Source organism: Rhopilema esculentum, chromosome 20 (assembly GCF_057945365.1).
Source record: "Rhopilema esculentum isolate cy_ngs chromosome 20, ASM5794536v1, whole genome shotgun sequence".
Classification (NCBI taxonomy): Eukaryota; Metazoa; Cnidaria; class Scyphozoa; order Rhizostomeae; family Rhizostomatidae; genus Rhopilema; species Rhopilema esculentum.
The window spans coordinates 8,278,354-8,301,564 of NC_142834.1; the positions used below are offsets into that span (position 1 = coordinate 8,278,354).

Below are 23,211 nucleotides of genomic sequence, written 5' to 3' on the forward strand. Positions count from 1 at the left end.
CTATTTGATTGGCAGTAATGACTAACTGTTAGATTACATTCGATCAATCTGATTTAATCACGTGTTCGAACACGCATTTTGAGTCAGTGCTAAGCTGGTCCTAATTGCGAAATTTCACTGAAACACTCCAACTACCAATGACGGAATAAATAATTTTTATTTGTAGTAAACATGCATTTTTTGATATCGAAAACAAGAATAAACAAATGTGGCAAATATTAACCTAAAAAGTATACGTCCAGTCAACATGTAAGACATGACAAGGCTTTTCTGAGAGGCTTAGGAAAATTGCCTGCTCATTCGATTAACCATCATCAATCAAATGGTTTTGGTAAATTTTTAAAAGATACCTAATGACAATCGTAACTTACAGGGCCCACGCCACCGGGGGGGGGGGGGCCGGGGTGGCCATGGCCCCCCACTTTCTGCGAACCAAGTAGTTTTAAAGCTGCAGTAAAAGGGGAAAGATACCTTGGCACTCTGCTTTTGCTAGTCTTGGCCCACAACTTTCACATTTGTGGCAGGGCCCTGGCTCAACAGAAAACAAACAAAAAGGGGTTTACGAATTAATGTGGGCGCCAAAATAGCTGTCAATTCTTGAATACTTTCACGAATATCCGGCGATATACTATGATTTACCTGCCCATAGAGATGACCCATCGTGGCTCTGGCATCTGATCATATACCTACAAGAGGGATTTTCATCTGTATCAACTTACAAATAATTCCCAGCACTGAATGTTGACGCTTTTACAGAGTGTTGATGGAATAAACATTATTAAAGACAGAATTTGTGAATGGATAGAGAGCGGGGAGCTATGCTTATGGTATTCATAATTATCGTGCCAAAGCCCACAATAAAGACATGAATATTTTAGATTTCTCCCTTAAAGATCTCGGAAGGGCTAGTCCAAAAGCTGAATATGACATGACATGTCGTTCTGGAATTTGGGATCTTTAGGAAGGGAGGTCAGTAAAAAGTTGGTGCTCTGCTAACTTTTATTAGGGTAACAGAATTTCACAGCTCTCCGAAAGGCCAAGCATTCATAGACATCCTTCAAGTAAAAACGAAATAGAGTTGTTTAGAAAATGATCCTTAGTCATCGCATGATCCCAGATGAAAAGACAGTATGAAGGGCTGCAAAGAGCAAAAATAAGGAGGAATTCCCACCACTGCCATGTGATTACTGCCTGGAAAGGTTGGCAGTTGCAAAAAATCCTAATTTTAGGAAATATCTGTCACGACAGGTGAAACTACTGGGGGTATGAATCGATGCAGATTCAAAGCATAGGCCAGGCATCATGTACAAATTGCACAAAAAACAGGCTTCACATAATAAGCACAAAAAAGTGGGCGTCACCTTTCTCAAAGCAGGAGCCATCTTGTTCGTGAGGGTGCCAGCCACAATCATGACATCTGCTTGACGCTGTTTATAACAAAGTAAAAATCAATACGTCAAGTAAAGGAAGTGTGGACATGGGAGTGGAAGGGGATCAATCGGAGAATGAAGTGGGCAATGGAAGAGACAATGAATAACATCGAACAGCAAATTGCTAACTATAGAGGTCAAGCTCGAGAGCCACGGATGTTTCAACCATGGTTTTGAACTATTTTTGACAGTTAGGTACTTGAAGGTGAGAAGGAGACCCGAAGTCTGTGTTGGGACCCGAGGAGCCTTTATCCTACTCAAACCAACCCCGATGTGTTGAGACCTGAAGTCTGTGTTGGAGCCTTTATCCTTCTCAAACCAACCCCGATATGTTGAGACCCGAAGTCTGCGTTAGAGCCTTTATCCTACTCAAACCAACCCCGATGTGTTGAGACCCGAAGTCTGTGTTGGAGCCTTTATCCTACTATTAGATGAGGTACTACTAGAAATGGGTATAAGGTGAGCAGGGAGAAAGAAAACGTTAATATACATAAATGGTGCATTTAAATACAAATTGACGCAAGTATGTCCCGTGAAAGACATTGGGTTTCTTTGTGAGCCAAATTTAGAAATAGCGTTACCGGGGAAGTTAGCTAAAGTGAAAAAATGCAACATTGCAAATTAGTATCCAGAATGAAAGACCGATTTTATTTTGGCACCCGCTTTGTGCTGCCTTTGATGCAGAATTTGTTACTTTGAAGATGAGACGACGGCTAATCCGCTGCTAGAAAACTGGATTCTAGAGATCATAATTCTTGACGGAACAATTGAAGTTGAGGCATCGCAACCCAGCTCTGCAGACGTTCGAACGACATGCAGCTATTTTCGATGGGCGACTGCTTGTGTCTATTCAGATGTGCATAAGAGCTTTAAGTAACCTGTAGCAAAGAAAGCGATCGCTAAGTTTAGTACAGTGTCGGATTTCTGCTTCACCAAACAACAAGTACCACACAAGAGTGCTTGAAATCCTCATGACGGTATTTACAAGGCCTGCCATACACGATTCAATGCAATGCACAGACATTCAAGTAGACGCGTAATCCAAAAACAATTCGTCTTCTTTTTCCACTATCTGTCAGCGATTAGACAGATCACTAAAAGGCATGAGAGATGATTTCCAAGTCTCAGAAAGATAGATTATTCTCAAAAGTTTGTTGCTAATTTGAAAGATCTTTCTTTGTCGGCAGTGTTTGTAGGTCCTTCTCCTCCTTCGGGGGACAAGCAGCCGCCCATTTGCTATCTGGTGGTCAAAAATGCTACAAATCCGCTTCCTTCCTAGCTCCTTAGAATAGTTTTCAGATTAATGAGATTCTTGCTCAATTTTCTAGTAAAGGAAAGTAAAACAATTTTTTTGCTTATAAACAGGTAATTAATTGTTTCAATGGTATGATGTGACGGTCCAACAGGAGTAACTAAACGGCATGTAGATAAAACTTATGACAAAACCAAGTAGCACAGCACCTTAAAATTAAAATTCATTCATTATCAAACCAAAAGTAGCATTCAGCATGCGAAACCAGACTTAAACAATGTGCACACACTATATTTTATTAAAACAAACAAAGCCGATGGTGTCCTTAAGTGCTATCCACTTGGCATTAAACCCAACACAGTTGGTAGGGTAAGTGTGAAACATCTGTTCCCATCAATTTTCGTCTAAATTCAGCAGACATTTGACAAAACTGCTAGTTAAAGCAAAACAAACGGTTTTCTAGTTTAGACTGAAATATAAAAACAAACGGTATGCTTTCTAAGAGCTTTTTGTTTAAGCGTATGACGAATAGGTGGGGAAAGCAGGTCCAAATTCCGGGGAAAACTCTACTACAAATGATTGAAATACGTCACGTTATAAAATAACTCTACATCTCTAACGAAGCGAACAAAGTCCTTGATCACAGAAAAAAACGGGAGCATTGCGTCTTTTTTGAAGAGAAACTCGATAAAAAGTAACCCCTCTCCCAGTGAGAGCCCCAAAACAGGCCTATGGCAGGCACCGCGGAGCAGGGGGGGCTAAGACCCCCACTTTTTGCAAAAAATGCTACATATTGAGTATCAAACTACCAGAAAAGCCTATTTTTATACGGTTTTAGCCACCCCCCACTTTTTTAGACCCCCCACTTTTCTCAACGCTCCGCGGTGCCTGTATGGGGTTATGGTATGAATTTGTCTTATTGCTTTTGCCCAATGACTTCTGCGATGCAATGTTTCCCTAGGAATCAACACGAAACGTTGCGGACAATTGAATATGAAATAGATGATGCAAAATGTTCCATTCTATTTGAAGAGCTTTCAAATTAACAGCTTCAGATAAGTTTTACGTAACAGTGGAGCGTCAGGAAGCATGAAACGCCATTTTTAGAACAGCACCGAGATTTCAGAAAGCCAAATGATCTAAAAATGTCACAGTGGTCACAGTTCATAATAAATATGAATAGGAAACCATCAGCATGCGCAGTGACAGACACCAGAGGGTAGCTTTGCAAATCAGAGAGATCCGAGGGATTGGTTGACATTTCCATTTCTCAGTTATGTAACCAGGGTAAAACCTCATTCTTGTCAAATATGATAAAAAATATCAAGAAGGGGAAGAGGGGTAGGAAACAGTCCCCCTCTTTTCATCTCTCTCCTATGATAGTTTTCCCTTAAACAGGGCCGCCGGAGCAAGGGGGCCAAGAGGGGCACAGCCTCCCCTGATTGTAAAAAATGGAAAAATTGCCCCTCTTTGATTAAATTAGGTGCATTTTTCACTGCCAAATATTCTGCCTTAAGAAGCTGAGTAAAATAACTTAAATCAAGGCGTTATTAGAACCATTCACTGAAATTTCCTTATATTTTTTCTCGGTAATGATGCAAAAGGCGCAAGCTTCTAAGCATAGCATAGCTTGCATAAAAAATAGCATAGCATAAAAAATTGCAGTTTGCGACAGTTATATATACAGAAGTTGTTTGGTTGGTTGTATGATAAAATTATGACAATTACAAATTAAACTCATTTCTATTCATATGTCTAGCCATTCATTTATAAGTTCATCAATTGATTAATTAATTTGTTTCAACCATAAACAGGCAACACGTAGAGGTCAACATGATTAAGCATATTCTTGAAAATTGTTATCAATAAATAGCCCACTTGCACAGCATAAAGATAGCAAGGGAAGAAAGAAATTTTCTCGAGTTTCAACTCCGGTGGTTTGTGGATTATTATTAAAATATGAAAAAAAATTGGTCGAGAACCAAATGTTAACTTGAGTATCTTTAGTTTCCAATATAGAAAACATTAAGCATAAAAATTAGGGTCATCAAAAAACAGTGTTATTCATCTGCATTCAAAGTTGCGTAATTTTCTTATGTCACCGAGCATAATTGTTGCCAAAGTTAACTATATTTCAAAAGAGGGCTTTCCTTTATAAAAATCGTCAGTTTAGAATGATGTTTGTTTGATCTCATATTTGACCTTTGCCCAAAAAAGTATAAAAACTACAGCTGCACGTAGCAGGAATGTATAAGTTTCTCATTTTCTCTCAGGTAAAACTGAGAACAATTTGAGAAAATAAAATGCTAATCCTCGTACGAGGTGGGTAACGCATCAGTTACAAAACCAACTGCAAACATGAAACTAGCTTTACATTTCTTTATTTCACATTTAAATAACTTAAAAACAACGCGAAATAAAGAAATGCAAAAGAAGGTAAAGGTTTCTGTCACGCTTTTGCCAACAAAGCTGTTTTTGACAGACTCAGTACTGTGTTGTAGCTGTGAACGCGGTCCACAAAATAATGGACAAATGCTATTCGCAGTTGGTTGGAAACTCTGGGTTTTGAGGTATGCTTGAAAATAGCAACAGGATTTTAGAGAAAGGAAGAAGAAAATCCCGGCGGAATCATAAAGGTGACGATTCGTGGTTACAAACGAGCAATGTTGGTCAATTTGTTGCTAAAAAGGAACTTAAATTGCTTGTTGGGCGAAACAGTGAAGCGTCTCGAAAGCGACATTGTTGGTAGCTATCGGAAACCAGACTGTATGAATGGGGAGTTAATGATGAAACCTTTAAATTCATGAATACAGATGTATAAAAATATATCTAAAAAATTACAAAAAATAATGAAATCCAATAACGAAAAGAGTAATTAAATCTGAAAGATGAACACTTGAGCCAATTTACTGTTTTGGTGAGCATGCAGTAAAAATTAATACCATTAGTATTGAATAGTGCTGGATCCATGAATGGGCAAGCGATCAAATATAAAAACAAATAAATAAGTCTTCAGTTTTGGGATTTGGTTACAAGAAAAGTTTATTTATGCAGATGATTGAGACATTTTAACGAACTGACCTCAAAGCGGCTGTGTGTCAGAAACAATAAAATGCAGGCTTTGAAATAATGATGCATCTCTACGGCTCATGCGCATATACCTGGACTAGCGTGCATTGCTGGCTATTTTTATCATCACCTTAACCTCATCAGTCCTTATTTTAAGGAAATTTTATCACTGCACAATCAGGGTGGTTTTATGAAAAGATTACCTCTAGAGGCAGGCTGTGCAAAGTGCGTGTCAGAGGCACGCATGCAATAACCGGTGTCTGGGGGCGCTGTAAGCCCCCAGTGGGTCCAGGGTATAGCCCTGACAGGAGTTCAGGGGGCAGAGTCCCCGGAAGCTCATGAGATTTTGCCATCTCTGATGCCTTAAAATGGCTTAAGATCCTGAAAATTATCTTTCTGTACGATAGTATAAAAGCAAAAGAAATACACATATAGCCAACCCACTAGCAGAATATCCCTGAGTAGGGATATTCTTTCCTTGCCAACCTATTAGCAGAAAATGACACTCAGCAAAGTGCTCTCAGGTGCCGCTAAATTTGATCGAATGCTTTTAATACCATCATGACTCTTCTTTTTCCCCTCCGCATGAAGGGAACACTGCCTCAATCAAGTCCATATTAAGTATTTTGGAGCAGTGAAATGATCGAAGAAAAGGAGAGAAAAGACGCAAAAAAGGATATGAGAAAACTTTTTTAAACATAGTAAATGTGAATTATTATACACCAGAAACTGTTGATTTGTTTGCTTCGCTTTTCATACTATTACCGTTATGTTCTGTTTGTTTATTTTTTGTTACTTTTTGACGTATGAATTCTTTATTTTGCTGTTTCAACTAATTTATCACTGCACAATTTTCCATTTATCATGGCACATTTTGGATTTATCACTACACAAATTAGTTTTCACTGAGCCTTAAAAGTAAGGCCTGAACCTCATCACATTTGCATCACCTCACGCAAAACGACTCACGATTTCAAATTCAGTACGCAAAAGCAGTCCCATAATTAATGGAGAAGGTTGGATGAATTTTCCTTGAAGACGATTGATGATTGGACTTCCATGTGTAACTGCGTAGCAAACTCTACTAACCACTCCTAGGCTGGTTTTTCAGATTTTGACGTGTTAAATCACTTAAATCTGTTCTTATATCTTCTTTTTTGCCGTTATTTAGCGTCCCTGCTGTAAATCATTTAAGTTCTGATTTCTCTTTATTGAAAATAGATCAGCACTAAAGGTTTAAAATAATAAGTAAACATGCGTTGAAAGGCTAAACTTATTTTTTGATCGATCTTCATTGTGTTATCACGTTGAAAAATTTTCAAAGTAGCTGACTCTTATAACTAGGGTTTATATAAAGAATATTCGATTAATTGTGCCGAGTTAAAAGAGAATAGGGTATGTTTCATTTGCATATTGCTTTCTAAATTAAAAGAGATCCGAATATGTTTTTATTTTTGAGCTGTTTGCTGTTTGATCAGAGTAGAAAATGATGGACATGATTAATGAAATAAAGCCATATAACGTTCATTGAAGACCTTTCTTGATGGAGACGTTCATTAAAGACCTTTCTTGATGGAGACGTTTTGGAATCTTATATTCATCTTCTACGCCTTATGTCATTGATTGAGCAATTTTTAGCGTTACTCTAAAAACACGAGTTTGATTTCCATCCTTTTTTATCATTTCTACGAAATTAAGTAAATTTCCTTACCGGACTTGCACGAAAAACGACACCAAACCGATCCATGTCATACCTAAAATGACAAAATGTTCCAAGCTTATTCCAATCAACAAATGTTTGGGATGCAAATAACCAAGGTGTCTGTAGATGTCTGTAAGCGAGGCAAGGGGCATTGACTAAGGGAGCTATGAAGAGCTACGACAGGCCATTGGACACTGGGGACTGGAAGGGAATTGGGTTTTTCTCCCTTCTTCCTTTCTCTTTTAATCACCCACTCCTTCTACGATAACACATCAGTCTATAGTACTGTATCATTGGTTCTGGTACCAAGGGTATGCAGACAGACGAAAAGCATCTGTTTCATCAAGAGGACATTGCCCCATTGCCCCAATTGCCTCTTTGCCACCTTGCCCCCTTTTTCACTTAGTCTGGTGTACAGTCCTAGCCTTTATAGAGCCCAAAATTTTAAGAAAAACATTTCGAGGAGAATTTCTTCTCTTGTAGATAGATCTTAAAGATTTCAAATCTTAAAAATCTTAAGTGTTTTATAGTTTGATTAATAGCCTAGAAAGTTATTATTTTTTATTGTCATCTAAACTTTACTCGGAAGACCCCTTGAAAAAGGCAATCCTCCTTATGGTGAACGGCAATCCTCCTTGAAGAATTTAAAATGAAAATATCAATTTTTGTTCGTTTATTGAAAAAAGATCTCACACTGTCTCTTACAAACTAAATACAGAGCACAGAAGGTACGTTTGCGTGAAATAAGATTGCAAACTTCAAAAAAAATTCTCTCAAAAATAAACAATTGAAATGGACCAGATACCTTGGGGCTGCAAAATGCATCATTTCCACGGCACAACAGGCTAAGCCGAATGTCATAGGCCATAAAGAACTCTGAAATGGAAGGTTTTTATCATGAAGAAAACCCATAAAAACTGGTCCCTGAATTATCCTGGCTGGGAGTTTTTTCAGATTGATTTATTATTCAGCGCATCTAAATTTAGCAGTGAAAGAAGTCGATATTGCATGAACAGAGGATTTTTATGTTTCTGCTTAGCATACGGAGGTTTTTAGGACACTGAGAATCTATGCTTATCGACCAGAGTCCTGGTCCTTCCTCTCGACGTGAACATACCCCGTGACTCCTACGCCTCGAATTGCAAAGAGCCGACATTCCTCGCACCTGGCATAACATTTTTCATGCTTTTTGGTATGTAGAATTGATTTTTAGGACCTAAATGCATCTGAATGACGGCATCAATGGTAACTTGGAACAGCCCTGTTCTATACATGAAGCGCTGCCTCTGTGTTTCCATTCTTCAAAGCCCAACCTCTAGTCCTTAATAGTTCAATGCATTGCAAATACTTCCAAAATGTTCAAGATGAACCCTAGCATGCTTTGACTTAGTGCCTTGGCAAGGATGCTCCATGTAGGACTTTCCTTCTGTAATTTCAAAATTCACAGCTTTTGTACGTGGTACCTGGAGTTTATAAATCATTTCAAGAAAAACCTCGATTTTATTTTTTCTGTACTGTCTTGAAATAACTTAACCGACTGTATGGAGACTTGTGCAATACTCACAACTATAATTTTATAGACCCAAATATATTTTCGCCCACATCCTAACATCTTACAAAACAATTTGAAGGAAAGCAAAATAATTTCATACCCGTCTGGCCCAGTTGACTAAGTCATCAATGGTTGCTAATACAAACTCTGCAAAAAGACAGGATAAAGTTAAATGATCGTGAACGAGAAGATTGAATCAGAGTCTCGGTCAATATATTTCGCCTTGAAAACATGTGCACCGCATGGAACAGAACGCGACAATGTGGTTTAAAAGTGCCTGTATTAGATTATTGCTGAGTGGGATGTTAAAGCTTTACATGAAATGACATGGTCTCTAATTTGGTTCAAACTCGATCTTAATGGGAGAGACTGTGAAAATTTGCTGGAGAAAAACTTCGACCAAACCAGCGTCATCTCAGGAAGAAGCAACAGCAAGGAAAAAGCAAGAAACTTCTTAACAAAGAGTCATATTAGTCTATTAGTCTTACCCCATGCCAAATATATGAAGTATAAATAAAAAAGATTCAAAACTTGCCTTGAATTTTGAGGAAATCGTGAATTTATGTTCATGCAATATGCAACATGGCAATAAATATAAAAAATTATGAGCTCCAAATAAAATAAAGTTTGATTTCTAAAATGCCAGAACTGCTTCTTGTAAAGCGTAAGCGCAATAGATATAAACCTGCAGCATTGTCGACTCTTGCCCTCAGCTTGCTTGGTGCTGCGGTGCTCTGGTTTCTGTATGGCACAAGACTACAATCAAGGTAGTGAAAATGAAGTGGAAGTTATGCAGCCCTAGCGTTTAAACAACATTCTGATAGCTTACAAATAAACATCCTTTAACTTCTAAAATCACATCAAAACAGCATCATTTTACAGAAATTCTATCCGACAAAGAGGAAAAAGATGAATGAATGCTAGAAGAGTTACTTGGACAGAGACATCTAACCAGACACAATTGTTATTTAAAACTGCGACGAATTCCAAATAAACCACTGTTTTAATTTTTTTCAGACAATAATCCGGTCTTTAAATAATGCGTATTAAGTACTTAAAAGACAAAGCATGATAAATGTTTAACTTCACAAACACATTTTAACCGCTCAAAGAACTTTCGTTGATAACGGAAAACGCCAAGGAGAAATACTGAAAGGAAAATGGCCGGGAGAGATCAGTTTAAATAAAACGCAAAGTCGTTGCATACCTTGTGCATGTGGTTTTAGCTGCAATCGGTGATTGGCCTTCAGTGCGTGTGCTGACACCTCGAGATTGCAGCACATTATTCAAACTAAAAGCAAAATACAAGCAAAAAAAATAAGCATGCTATTGAGAAAAAGAAGAAGAAGCTATTGTGAATCGGAGATACAGTTAGAGCTGCCAACAAATCACTGAATAAAACAAGGCTGCACTTTTGCATTATAGATTACCTTTCTGGCAAATATTTTACGAATAGTATTGGTTATCAAAATCAATTTGAAACGGACAGCCTGAATCAGGTTCAATTCAGCAAAATGAAAACAATTCCTTCACTCGTCAACTGTATTTTCTGTACAAATAAAACAATATATCGACATATGTAACTTAAGATATGGGTAAAGTCCACAGATTAATGTACATTATAAATATAATCATGGACACATGTTACATACATCTTTAAAAATACAGAGCCACAAAAATCCTCACACTGTGCACAATATGCAAAAAGTGCAGAATATCGTCTTTTTAGGAGTCACCTCAATGCAATTAAAGCAACATGTCCTAAGTCACAGTAAGAATATTTTATTTCCGAATGAATGCTATTGGTTTTGTATGGGATGTCTGTGAATTTATCGCAAAAAATATACACCAGATCAAAGCAGGGCATAGAATTCTGAGATTGGCAAAGCGACGAGATTTCATTAAATTAATTCAAAGTAATTTACAAAGCCTGTCAGTATGACTAACTAGAAATGCAATTCAAAATTTTTGATGAAAGTTCAAGTAAGAATTGCCGCCAAACGCCATTCAGACAGGTTTTTGATAAAGAAAAGATTTACAATGTTTGCTTAGTCCGATAAGATTGTCTTTATTTGACCTGGATATGCCAATGAAAATAACATCCAAGCTATTTCAATTACATTGCTTTCATTTTCTTTGCCGGCAGTTGTTTAACATACTAATAACTTACTTGATAGTCAAAATGAAGAAAATAAATTCTATTCTCTTTGTGGAGTCTTTGCCTGGAACCCTGATTTTGTATGCATACTTAAAGGATTGGATCCAACTATTTCAAATAGAAAGTGTTTATGCTCTTCGCAAACGTCCAAAAAGATTAGACGGTTTTTTAATCACTGGAAAAGTGACGTCTACAGCTCTAATACGAATTTGCAAATCGCCAAGCAAACAACAAGAAATCTCGTTACAGAATGACCTACAGCAAAGCTAGCGACCGTTCATTTTAGCGAGAAATTAAAATTTTTCATTTCAAAATCTGGGCAGATGAGCAAATATAGTAATCATTCTCTTTGAGATGCTGAAAGTAAAATGAACTGTCTGGTCATCAATTTAAAATGGCACATGGTTGACTGAGAGATTTCACATAATCCACGTCAAACCTTAAAGGTACTGATTAGGATTTCAATACCTCATTGCAAAAATATTAATATAATCAACAAAATGCTGGCAATTTGTAAGCAGATAATGACTCAGTTTTACACCTGACAAAATATGCCACGTTTTTATAGCTAATAACTTAATATACTTTCTACCCACCTTTCGAATTAAACCTTTAAATACAAAAAACTGCTGAGGTTCGATTAAAAAAATAGCTTTCTCTAGACATAGACTAAAAACCACTTCAAGATTACTTTTTGAAACATCAATCACAAGAAAACAAATTACTTTCCCTGTTTCACTTGCGAAAACTTAACAACATCTTCAACATCAATTCCTAGAATATGCTTGTTTCATAATGCTTACCATTTTTTTTTATTAACAGCATTTATCAAATTCAAAACGGCTTTGTAATCAAAAAATTGTCCGGGCTCAAATGAAAGACATAAAAGAATCCAAAACCCAAAAGATCTTTAGATTTTTGTAATTCAAATGATAATATCATTGCTGAGGGTAGAAGACATTTCTCTTGGACAGACCAAATTTATAGAAAAGACTTCTTGTTGGAAAGAGCTTTCAATTCAATCTCTGTGCCAAGACTGTTAGACAAGGGAAATGTTTTCCACATCTTTAATAAAACTAGTCAAATGCATGAACATAAATCAAATGAAATTTTAGATTGGTTGGATGCTGCAAATAAGGTAAGATTCATTTTCTAATGAAATTTACCAGCATTTAACAAAATTTGCAGTGAAGTTAACCATGGTAACATTGTAATTTGGGCCATATTTCAGTTACTTCCTGTCTTATTCATTGATCATGCTATCATTGTGACATCCTCCTTCAATATTCATGTCATTGTATACAACAGGACATTCACTCTTACATTGTTTACAGCTTAATTCATCAAAGTCATGCTGGCTCAGCTCCTCTTGCTTCGAAGCCTAGATCTTTCCTTGTCCATTACATGACACAACATCATCATTACATCATCCCAATACATCCTTATTCTACACATTCATTTTTAGCCTTTCAGTTTGTATATAACTACAGTAATTAGTAAGTAACTTTAGTTCAGATTAGTGTGCAGTTAATTCAAATCCACAATCCTCACAAGATTTATCTCTTTCTAGCTCTGTCTTCTCCACATGTTAAACAGGGCTCTGGGTCAGAAACAACACATCAGTTGATGGATGTATAAATTAGTGCCTTCCGTAAATCTATCATTGTTGCAATGTACACTAAGATGGATTTTGCTTACCAATCTTTGATAGGCAGGTTCTTAAAAAAATGCAGACCATGAATTTGATGCCACCTAGCTTTAATTTTTATGAGACAATTGGCGTTCAGAAAGGTCCACTGTTCATGAAGTTGTGTTTTTACATACAGGCATTTCTGTCTGGTCCCTTAGGAAAAACAACAATGTACACTTTCATTGTTCACACTGCAGAACCAACAGGCCTATTTTCGTGGACTGGGATGGGATGAAAAAATGGGATAAAAAAATGAGTAAAAAACCAATCTTAACAGCTTTGTCAATGAAAAAGTGTTCTTTACCAATATCGAAAAATTGAAATCTTTTCAATTTGCTGCAATTCTCTTTCTTACCAAGGCTCACTTCAGTTGTTGTGGATGATTCACCTTATCCACAAGCAACAACCCGATAACCTTGTCCCGCAGCCTTTTATATAACCCAGTCCCTTGAAATATAACTCTTTCTCTTTTCACTGTATCTCAGCTTATGTGCTTCATGGAGGAAAAATTGACCACAAACTAGCTAATATAATTATTCTGAATATTTTTGACACTACAATTTTAATGCCTGTATGTAAAATTAAACTGTAAAGATATTGTAAAATATTCTATTTTGTATAACAATAAAAAACTTACCATGTAATGCTGCGTACGTAATTTGTAAAAACCCCTTTCAGCAACTCACTGTTTGGACCTAAAATATAAATAACAATCAGGGAACTGATAAAAGCATTTAAACTAATTTTGTTTCACTTAAACTATTGTACATATTTTATAAGAAACACTAGAATGATAGTTTATGATAAATGTTATCTTATTTCCTAAAAGAATCAGCTTTTGAAAAATTTCCACCTTTCTATTTAGATGTCAGAAGACAACAAGGCAAGAGTACATTCATTTAAAACTGCATATTTACATAACTGTTGTGCTCTGTTTAAAATTTATTGAAGCAAGCTACATAGAAAGATAAATGAAAATAACAAATAAAATAAAAATAACATATAAGAGAAGACACAGAAAGAAAAGGATTATCAAAAATAGCATTACAAGGACAATAAAAAATATATTTTCCTGGTTACTTACTGGTTACATGTTTGGTTACAGATCTATGGAAGCAAATGACTAATTGGTGTCAACCATATGACATCCATATAGTAGATTTTGCACCCCATATTTTAAGAAATGTCAAACCAAATTTTGACTCAAGCTAAAGATATCATAGCAAGAAAATCCGAGAAGGCAATGGGCCCTTTAACCTACAGCCAAAACTGAGGAACAAAGAGAATAACAAAACTCTGAAAAAGTATGTGGGACATGCATTGCCAAAAGTTTTGAAATGGAAGAGCTGTAAATGACAGTAGTATTGAAAGACTTGTATCCAGTAATAAGTTCAAACTGTGGCTTTAAGATTAAATTCATAAAATTATCTGTACAAACACGCCATTGAAAGAGTTAACAATGTGACTTGCATTCTTAAAACAATCTAGCAATAAGATAAAAAAACTAGTGCATGGCTCATACACCCAAGAACAAGAAGTAGATCTTATTTCTTAGAATTGAACCCTTGCATTGTGTCCCTTTACATGATTTGAAAAAGTCAGAAATCTCTTTCGACCTTCTAAAATATATGCTTTATGTATTAGGGGCTCTATTACTCTTTCCACATTATTTCATATTATTCTTTTTGCCTAACTATTTCTGTGGAACTATTTTAAAGAACTTCATGAATTGAATTTTTATTTCAGATCACTGGAAATAATGGATATTATTTGTATTTCAGTGAACATGGATGTTCACTGCAGAAAAATAGACGAAGACCATGTATTTGAAAATACTTTCAAAGCATTAAATTTGAATCATATCTCCAGTTTGCAGCTGTTTTTTAAAAACTGTGGTGACATGATTATGTATAAATGCAAAAAACATTCCTCAAGTGAAATCAACAAATGTTTCAGCTTTTTCATCATGCATCATTTTGACAAACTTTTCAAAACAATTCTAAATAAAAAATTCTGCATACCAGGCTGCAAGAATTAGCAAATGAGTGGTTTATCCACGTTCATGAAAGAGGTTTTAGGGCAATGAAGCAATTGTTTAAGATTAGGAACTACAGCTTGACCTTTAGTGTTAAATGTTTTGATGATGGAAATTGGTAATAAACAGGTTGCATGCATAAAAATTCTACTTAAAAAGTAACAAATATCTTCCTAGCTCTTGTTACACTTTAGCAAGGGATTTTTAGCTAATATCCTATAAAGTCATTACAAGGCTTGTACCCTCCTTTTCAATTCTCTGTTTTCTTTTGAATGAACTGCAGGTCAGCCACTTAGCTTCTGGAGGTTCTGGAGGAAAGACAGGTGAGATCCATGCCAGGTGGGATGAATAAATTATCATATGGGACCTTTATCCATGTAAACAAGAAAGTGAGAGCTGGCCCACTCAAACCTGAGGCATATCAATACACACAGACAATAATATCTCAGTTCAAAATCAAATCAATGCTGACCAAAATAACTGTTTCATAAACAGTGGTGGCAGCAGCTCTTGGGCTTTGAGGGGGTGGGGAGAATCTAAATTTATGGGCCACACCCTTAATGTCAGGAAATGCCATTTTACCAACAGGAAATACTAATTTTTCCAATGGCTGATGCCCATGAATAACATTTGGTTACATAAAGGCGGTTTCAAATTCATAGAGCCACACCACAAAAACACTTTTTCAAAGTATTACCCCTCCACCAACATTTTCTGATTAAATTGAGACAAAATAAAACATTGTTTCTTCTGAGAAATGGGGGGGGCTGTCCCACTTGTCCCCCCTCCCCAGAAAGCAGCTTTTTTGTAAAGGAAAGCAAAAGGGCAATAAATACATACTTATAAAAAGCAGCTATTTCTCTTTCTCTAAATATATGAGACTGCATGCAGTACAATATAACTCTATAATAACGATAAATGTAAGTAAATTGAACCAGGAAAAAAATTTGATTAAATGAATAAACATTGTTTCAAGCATAGCCCATTATATTATTTCTTTCATTATATTATGGTCTTTTTGAAACATATCACATATCACAGACACATGAATAAGATTTATTTGATAACACAGAACAATAAAGTTTTTTCTATTGAAACACTAAATATGGCAAAACTATTAAAATTATGTAAATGCTACATTGTATAGTTTATTCTTGTTTCCCTCACAAGGCCATGTTTCTAGATTTTATTATCACTGTCTGACTCTGGCAAATCAGCTGTTGATGTCAATCCTTTTAAGTTGGGATGCTCTTTTGATGATTTATTTTCATTTTTCTTTTCGATTTGAGGCATTCAACCTCAGCTTTCTGAATGATATCTTTCGATTCATCTTTATTCCAAAGAGAGCAATTTCCACAAACAATTAAATTATCCTTAGGGGTAATGTGCGACATAGAGAGGTTTCAGTGACTTTAGAAATATGACTAAGTTTCACTTCTGTTCAGCAAAGTTAGACAAATAGATAAAGCAAAGTCAAAAACAGACAAAATAGCATAAGCAAATAAAAACAAAAAGCAGACCTGTTTGACCAACAAATAGCAAAGGGCAATAAATAATGTGATTGTCCATTGAAAATTAGGACCCGTTCCCATTACATTGGTTTGTACAAACACAGAGCTGAATTAAAGGTTTTTTATTTTACGTTCCCATCGATGCACTTAAAAATGAAGGCATTTGATAATGATGTTCACAGATAATTGATTGAAATAAAATCATTTAAATGAAAAAGGCAAAAACAAAGTTGTTGGAGAATTGAGTCATTCTAAAAAAAATTGTTATAACGAGAAAATTGAAAACCAGTGTTGTTTGAAAACGAATTTATTCCTTTTCAGCTTCAAGATGAGCTTGAACAAATGACACAAAAACAGACAAAAAATAGTATGCATCCATAAATTTTATGAACAAATTCAAAACCAATAAGTTAAGTGGCTAAAGCAGTCTTCATCATAAAGATATTTTCATGTGTGTGGTAAATCGCATGCATAATTATTCCATGCGTGCAATTCACACTCTTACCCAGGATCTCCAACAACAAAAGGCCAGGGGGCCCCTCCCCATTTTTTGTGCAAAACAAACAATACTTTTTACATAATCTTTTGTTTTTAGTTTTAAACATTACTTTTGGTAGTGCTTTTGGTGAGTGCTTTTGGTGGGCGTATTGCAGCGCAATGCATGTATTTTTGGGAACTAAAAAGTTTTGCTCCATATGCGTATGTATGCAGTTTTTGGCCTGCATAGGACATCCTATCTCCTCCGAAAAAGCTATTATAAGAATAAGGCAATGTTGCTCAACTTTTGGAAGCAAAACTTTCAAAATTTTGAAGAACTACAGCCTTAGAAAGGTCAAAAACAACGATCAAATGTCTGAGTCATGCCTGTGCCAAATTGCTCTCATTATTTGCTCCATGCGTGTGCTGATGACAAAGACTGCGAAAGGGATTTAGCTTGCATATAAATTTAACATAATCTGTCTTCAATAGCCATTTTCAATAGACTATCTCATTTTGGTACTTAATTTATTTGTTCATTATATTGTTATTTTTAGGATAAAGTGTTACATGCAACTTATATAACAATTTTTAATACCAGTTAAAATTCTGCATGGAAACAAAATCTTGAAAACTAAAAAGATGATATATTTTGATGACGTTTATTTGCAATATTATAACTTTTAGTGTATGTATAACCTGAATTTGTAACCAAAATTGTGGTAGTTATTAGCAAATCGAAGTCCCCACTATGAAGTCTTTTTTATGCCTTCTATTCATAAATTGCATACTTCCAACTGCTCTCTTGAAGTTGCAGTGTCAGAGAATTTGAAAATAGCACATTTGAGCCAAAACAGATCATATTATACTTAAGTTTTTTTGATCTGTCAATGGTTAGAGTATAAACATCAGATAATTTCCAAAGCTAAGCAGAAATCAATATCCAGATGCAGATCAAAAGAAATGTGCATGCTGATTGGTTCTTTGTTTCTAACCAATTGCAGCCAAAGAATAACGCATCCCTTCGTTTGCCACTACTAAGAGCTGAAGCTGCAAGAAAATCGTTTTTGTTTCAAGGACCTCGCTGTCACAACGATCTTCCCTTGAAGATTCGTTCCTTGAACTCTATCGTGCTATTTCGATCAAGCCTGAAGGAGTACTATGTTTAACAGTAATTCCCTCCAAATCTAAAATATTTCTTGTTGAAATGATTTCTTATAAAAAAATTTTCTTGCAATTACTTCACCTAGTTTTACATTGTATTAGGATTACTATCATTATTTTATTACAATTTAATTCTAACAGGGCCCTTGTTGATAACAGTACATTTTAGTACTGATAAGGACTTTTTACCCTGTATAAGTATGTATATTATTATTATTATTAGCTCTCACCTAGTTGAAGAGGCTGGAAGAGAAAATTTTACTCTTTCTGTCTACACAGGTCAGAATATTTTGTTTTGATGTAGACAAGTTCAAAAACTCCTAAATGAAAAGGCAACCTTGCTTACCCGATGATCTCAAACTCTTCTCACTTTGGTTTTGGTTCAGTAATTTTATTACACAGTCTGGATTCTTAAGTAAATGTTGACCTAGCTGAATAACATTTTATCTGGGGATCCTGTTCTTACAAAAAATAAATAGCTAAGACTACATAAATTTTAACCAAATTTCACGAAGAGTATCTTACCACATTCATGGGCTCTGACAAAGGTTGAAAAGTGGGGGGTGGGGAGCCAAGGGAAAATTTAACACCCATAACAAAAGATTTTGAAAACAAATTCTATTGTTTTGTGAAGCCCCTCCCCCTGCCCCCCCCCCTTCATTGTAGGCCCTTACATTGCACCTAGGTGTGAAAACTGTGCTCTTTTTGTTCATTTCAAAATAATTGGCATCAGAAATTTTTGTTAAATCGGTTACCACAATTATCCAACTGCTATATTTTAGCCATAAAGAAATAATTAATAGAGAGTGTGGGAAAATAACTGACCCGAGCGAGGCTCAAACTCACGACCCCTGACTTTGTATGTCAAGTGCTCTACCACTGAGCTATCGGGTCGTGCTTTCAAGCCAACACCCAAGGCCGAGTCATTCACCCGCACTGCCCCTCTTTTTTACCAGATACACAGGGGAGCCATCGCAGCTCCATCACAAAGTGCAGAGGACCTGAAGAGTGAGAGAGAACTGCCCACACCAGGAGGGCCATCGCAGCCCAAACACTGGATAGGGTTGAAGAGAAAGTTTAAAGACAACAGGATTTTTGAAGATAATTAATTATCTTCAAAAATCCTGTTGTCTTTAAACCATAAAGAAATGTTTTAGAGATTAGAAGCTAAGTCTCTTAGCTAAAACTTTAGTTAAGCATGATTTTTTGCTTTGGGAGAAATTTGACCTTAATTTCTTTTATAATATTGCTCTATAAATTTTTGCTGCAGACAGTGCAAAAATAATTGTTCCCAAACCTGAGAAAACGTTCTACTAGTTGTGATGCAACGTTTTCATAAAAAAAGACTTCAAACAAACTCATGGGATATGCATCTTCATGAAAATTGATGATGCATCTGCTATAAGCTGTTTGATGTTTAAAATGGCGATAAGATACAATGTGTTACAATGAATGAAGAACTATGCAAATTGTCATAATTAATCATAACAAGCAGTTTTCTTACCAGAAATTGGAAACTTCAATCTCAGGGCGGCCATTTTTGAGGTGTTTTATAACTTTACCTCTTTCCGTTGAAGCCTCTTTCTGAGGCTCTGGCAAAATGGCGAATATCATGAGGGCCAAGAAGTTTATAATTTGTGCCAATAATCTAATTTCAACATCGTCGTTTCTTTGGCCGGGAAAGTATTTTTATGGTAGAAGGATTCTTGCATCAGTGTTCTTGCGGCTTTATTCAGGTAAATTATCGCTTTTTTTGCTTTTTTATTCACAATAGTAGCACTTTCTCTCCTCTCTCTCTGCTGCCCTGAAACTACCCTATTTTCATCAGCATCTAGGCAACTGCCAACCCTTTCGGAACGAACAACAGCACCAAAGGTTGTAGACCAGGCTAGAAAATGCAGCGTTTTCTGACAAGATCTTGGTTCATCAGATGCTTTCAAGAAAAGTTTGGCAACGGAACATTGATCGGACTTTCTTCAAATCAAGTTCAAGCAGAAACTGCAAACTATATTTGAAATGGAATAAGCTTCAAGGAGCTGAGCTTAATGATGAATTTGAGAATTTACCAAAAAAAGATCAAACAAAACAAAGATTGTGTTCAGGAGCTCAGGCCCAACCATTTAGACTTAAAGTTCCCCAAACATAAAGCACCCCACCAGACTGTAAAGTAGTTTTTCTGCGCGGGGAACAACAGAGTAATAGTTTTTAAATTTGCGGATAATGAATACTTCCTGCGAAACCGTGCGCAGAATTTAAAGCAAAGGATTTCGAAAAGACCTTGTACTGTTTGTTTTTTCTTGTTATCAGAAATCAAAAGTGGAATATTCGCAGTGAATATGGCCAGATAAACAAATATTGTACGCCGAATCAACAGCAAATTCTTTATAGCACCCGGGCAGAATTAAGAATCAAAATTATTGCAAGGGGAATGCGTTCCCTACTCAGATGAAACTTTTCAGTCTGGGCACCCTGTGTTAGTAACGTTACCTGACATATACAGGCATATACCTGACATATATGAATTTCATTGCCTATTCTGGATGCCCATATATCTCAGAAAAGCGCCTGTATATGTCAGGTAATGTTAGTAACCCTGCTCACATAAAGTACACTTTTTAAAAGTACAAAAACTGTCCAGGCCTAGTGTCCCAAGTTGCTGTGATAGTCTAGTGTTCCAAACTGCAAAAACAGTCCATTCCTAGTGCCCCAGGTGACTAGCCTCTATTTGTGCTATTCATGCAGCACAAGAATAAGAATATCACAGAAGGGAACAATTTTTACTTTGCTTATAAGAATGAGTTTATTCTTGCCAAGGGGAGAATAAACTGGGAGAGGTATGATGGTTCCTTCCTATTCAATGCTCTACTGTAGTAAAGATTTTGATAATAATAGGACAATTTCTGAAGAATTTATACTAACTTTTATTCTTTGTTTGGATTTGATATTCAGACTGCTTATGATTATCTAATTGCAGATCATCCACAAGAGGTTTGCAATGGTGCTAACATCTATAAAGAGGGCCAGGACCCAGCCTTAAAGCCAGATTCAGACTATCCTGAATGGTTGTGGAAATTAGATACAGAAAAAATAAATTTAGAAGATCTCTCAATGGATGACAAGAGATATTGGCGAAAACTGAGGAAAGCCAAAATAAAACAGCATAATGCACTTAGGAAACAAGGAAAATTAATTTAGGCATGTTTTCTATGTTTACCAGCAACTTTTTGAGTGACAGATTTTCACTTCAAGATGATGTCCCTGCTAATGTCCAAAGGCAAGTGATGAAGAATTATTGACTCTGCTTGTTATCTAAATCCATTCTTAGTCATTTGAGTTTACAATAAAAAATCCTTTGTTAGCAGCAATTTATGTATCTGTGTAGGATGCTTCATACTTTCTCTACCATCTATACTTCTGCTTGAATTGTTTCCAGTAGATTTAGCATCCTATTGTAACAAATTATGTAGATGCCCACACATCCTCTGAAGGTAGCATGCCTATCTGTGCCACATTTTAATGCAAGAATACCAAGCATTGTATTAGAATTATTATTATCAATAAAATCAATGAAATTCTGGCTATCAATAGTGTTTTTAAAGAAGGCTTCTGCAATATAAGTGTATAAAGTCCATTGGGCCTGAACAGTAATAGTAAAGGGACAGGGAGCCTTTGTCTGCATTTGCAAATGCAAAATTCCCATCTAATTATGTTTAAGTTGCCTTCATGTACTAAAACTGCAGGCTGCAACATACTCAGCATTTTCTTGCATAGAATTGACCTGATGTTCTGATTTGTTAGCAATCTTATTTTTACTACCAGTTTTTCAGTTAATGCCTTTAGAGCCTTTTTATTACAATTTTAGAGAGTTTTCCTGCTAGTATGTCTATGTACAGTATTTCCTCTAAAAAACATGGCAGTGTTTATTACAAAATCCAATTTTGGATGCAGTGTTTAATAGAGGGGGGCCTCTATCAGAAGGCTGCATTTAATGCATAATAAAAAGTTTGTCAAATGAAAAATGACAAGAAAAGTGCAATGAAAAACAATAAAAACAGACTTTAAACAATGTTTTCTTTTACCCAAAAACACTTAATAAAGATTTTGTGAAAATTTTTTCAATGTTCATATAATAGAAATGTCAACGAATGTCAATGTCAGAGTCCAGTCCTCGTCTCTATGACTATTATGACTATTATGAATATTTTATGCTCTCTTTTTTTGTGTGGATGACTTCCTTGACATGATTCACCAATGAGCGAGCCAGCTGTTGTGTTTTCAACAGCATAATTTCTGCTATCAATCTTGCCAATGAGATTTTCACTTAAACTTGCGAATTCTTACTTGAAAAGTTTAAGGGCACAATTTTTTCCAAAGTCAGCCTTTCACACTTAATGATAGGAAGTGACAAATCACCCCCCAAAAACTGCAGAAAAAAAGTTGCTTAAGGAAAAAAGCTTCATAGCAACCAGCTGATTTTGTGTTGCTATGGGCCAAAACACTGGTACTTTCTAGAAAAATATAAATAATCAAAAATGGAGAAAATTTATGGGAAAATAAGTATCAAAAGTGAATTCTTCTACAATAATGTATACATCTTTCTTAACTGAAGCGTTGCAGCGTGATTATGATCGAGAAAACATTGAGAATTAGCCAGTTTGATACGTAATATTATGTCGATTGTCAATAAGAAATTTAAATGGTCAGCGAAATGCATCGGGACATAGGGCCTTTAAATTGGATGGAAGAAATCAGTTCAGTTTTTCGGAAAATTTCAGGAGGGGCAACAGTGTGAAATTTGCCGACTGTTACATGGTAAATGGTGTGGCTTATGGTAAATGATGTGGCTCAAATTAGCTTTGGACCGTTACAAAAATGTGATGTGAGGACTTTTCTGGTCCAGCAAAGCTAAACCTTCCTCAAGCTAAACCTTCCTCAAATTTGATGTAAACTTAAAATAGACTCAAAATTATCTTTCTTTGAGAATTTTATACATGATATTCAATTTCAAATTTCCAAAACTGGATTGTAACCGGTTTCAAAACAATTTTTCTGAGAATATCTTTATTTGCAAAATCATCAAGCGGGTTGTCATACGATACAATATGCAGGGTTCATAATCAGCGAAACGAAACGAAACGAAATACTGCGAAATATAATTTGCTATTTGTTTT

The 23,211-nt window shown here is 35.8% G+C and overlaps 2 protein-coding genes across 2 annotated transcripts in view; one reads left to right on the forward strand and one right to left on the reverse strand.

Annotated features, from left to right (window-relative positions):
* Window positions 1-19,636, reverse strand: part of LOC135687223 (uncharacterized) — a 28,451-nt gene extending 8,815 nt beyond the window's left edge. Inside the window, exons 1-9 of the mRNA XM_065203736.2 lie at window positions 19,545-19,636; window positions 13,491-13,548; window positions 10,213-10,296; window positions 9,691-9,761; window positions 9,106-9,152; window positions 8,259-8,329; window positions 7,463-7,505; window positions 1,362-1,427; window positions 640-686 (exon numbers count right to left, since the gene is read on the reverse strand). Of these exons, the coding sequence (XP_065059808.1) occupies window positions 640-686; window positions 1,362-1,427; window positions 7,463-7,505; window positions 8,259-8,329; window positions 9,106-9,152; window positions 9,691-9,761; window positions 10,213-10,296; window positions 13,491-13,548; window positions 19,545-19,578 (521 nt within the window). The 5' untranslated portion in view covers window positions 19,579-19,636. The remainder of the gene's footprint in view (window positions 1-639; window positions 687-1,361; window positions 1,428-7,462; window positions 7,506-8,258; window positions 8,330-9,105; window positions 9,153-9,690; window positions 9,762-10,212; window positions 10,297-13,490; window positions 13,549-19,544) is intronic.
* A 4-nt stretch (window positions 19,637-19,640) lies between these two features.
* Window positions 19,641-21,621, forward strand: LOC148957848 (large ribosomal subunit protein mL54-like). The gene is made up of 2 exons (XM_089114559.1): window positions 19,641-19,776; window positions 21,015-21,621. Exons 1-2 carry the CDS (start codon window positions 19,641-19,643, stop codon window positions 21,233-21,235), a joined length of 357 nt encoding a protein of 118 aa, XP_088970685.1. The 3' UTR covers window positions 21,236-21,621.
* Window positions 21,622-23,211: the final 1,590 nt, after the last annotated feature.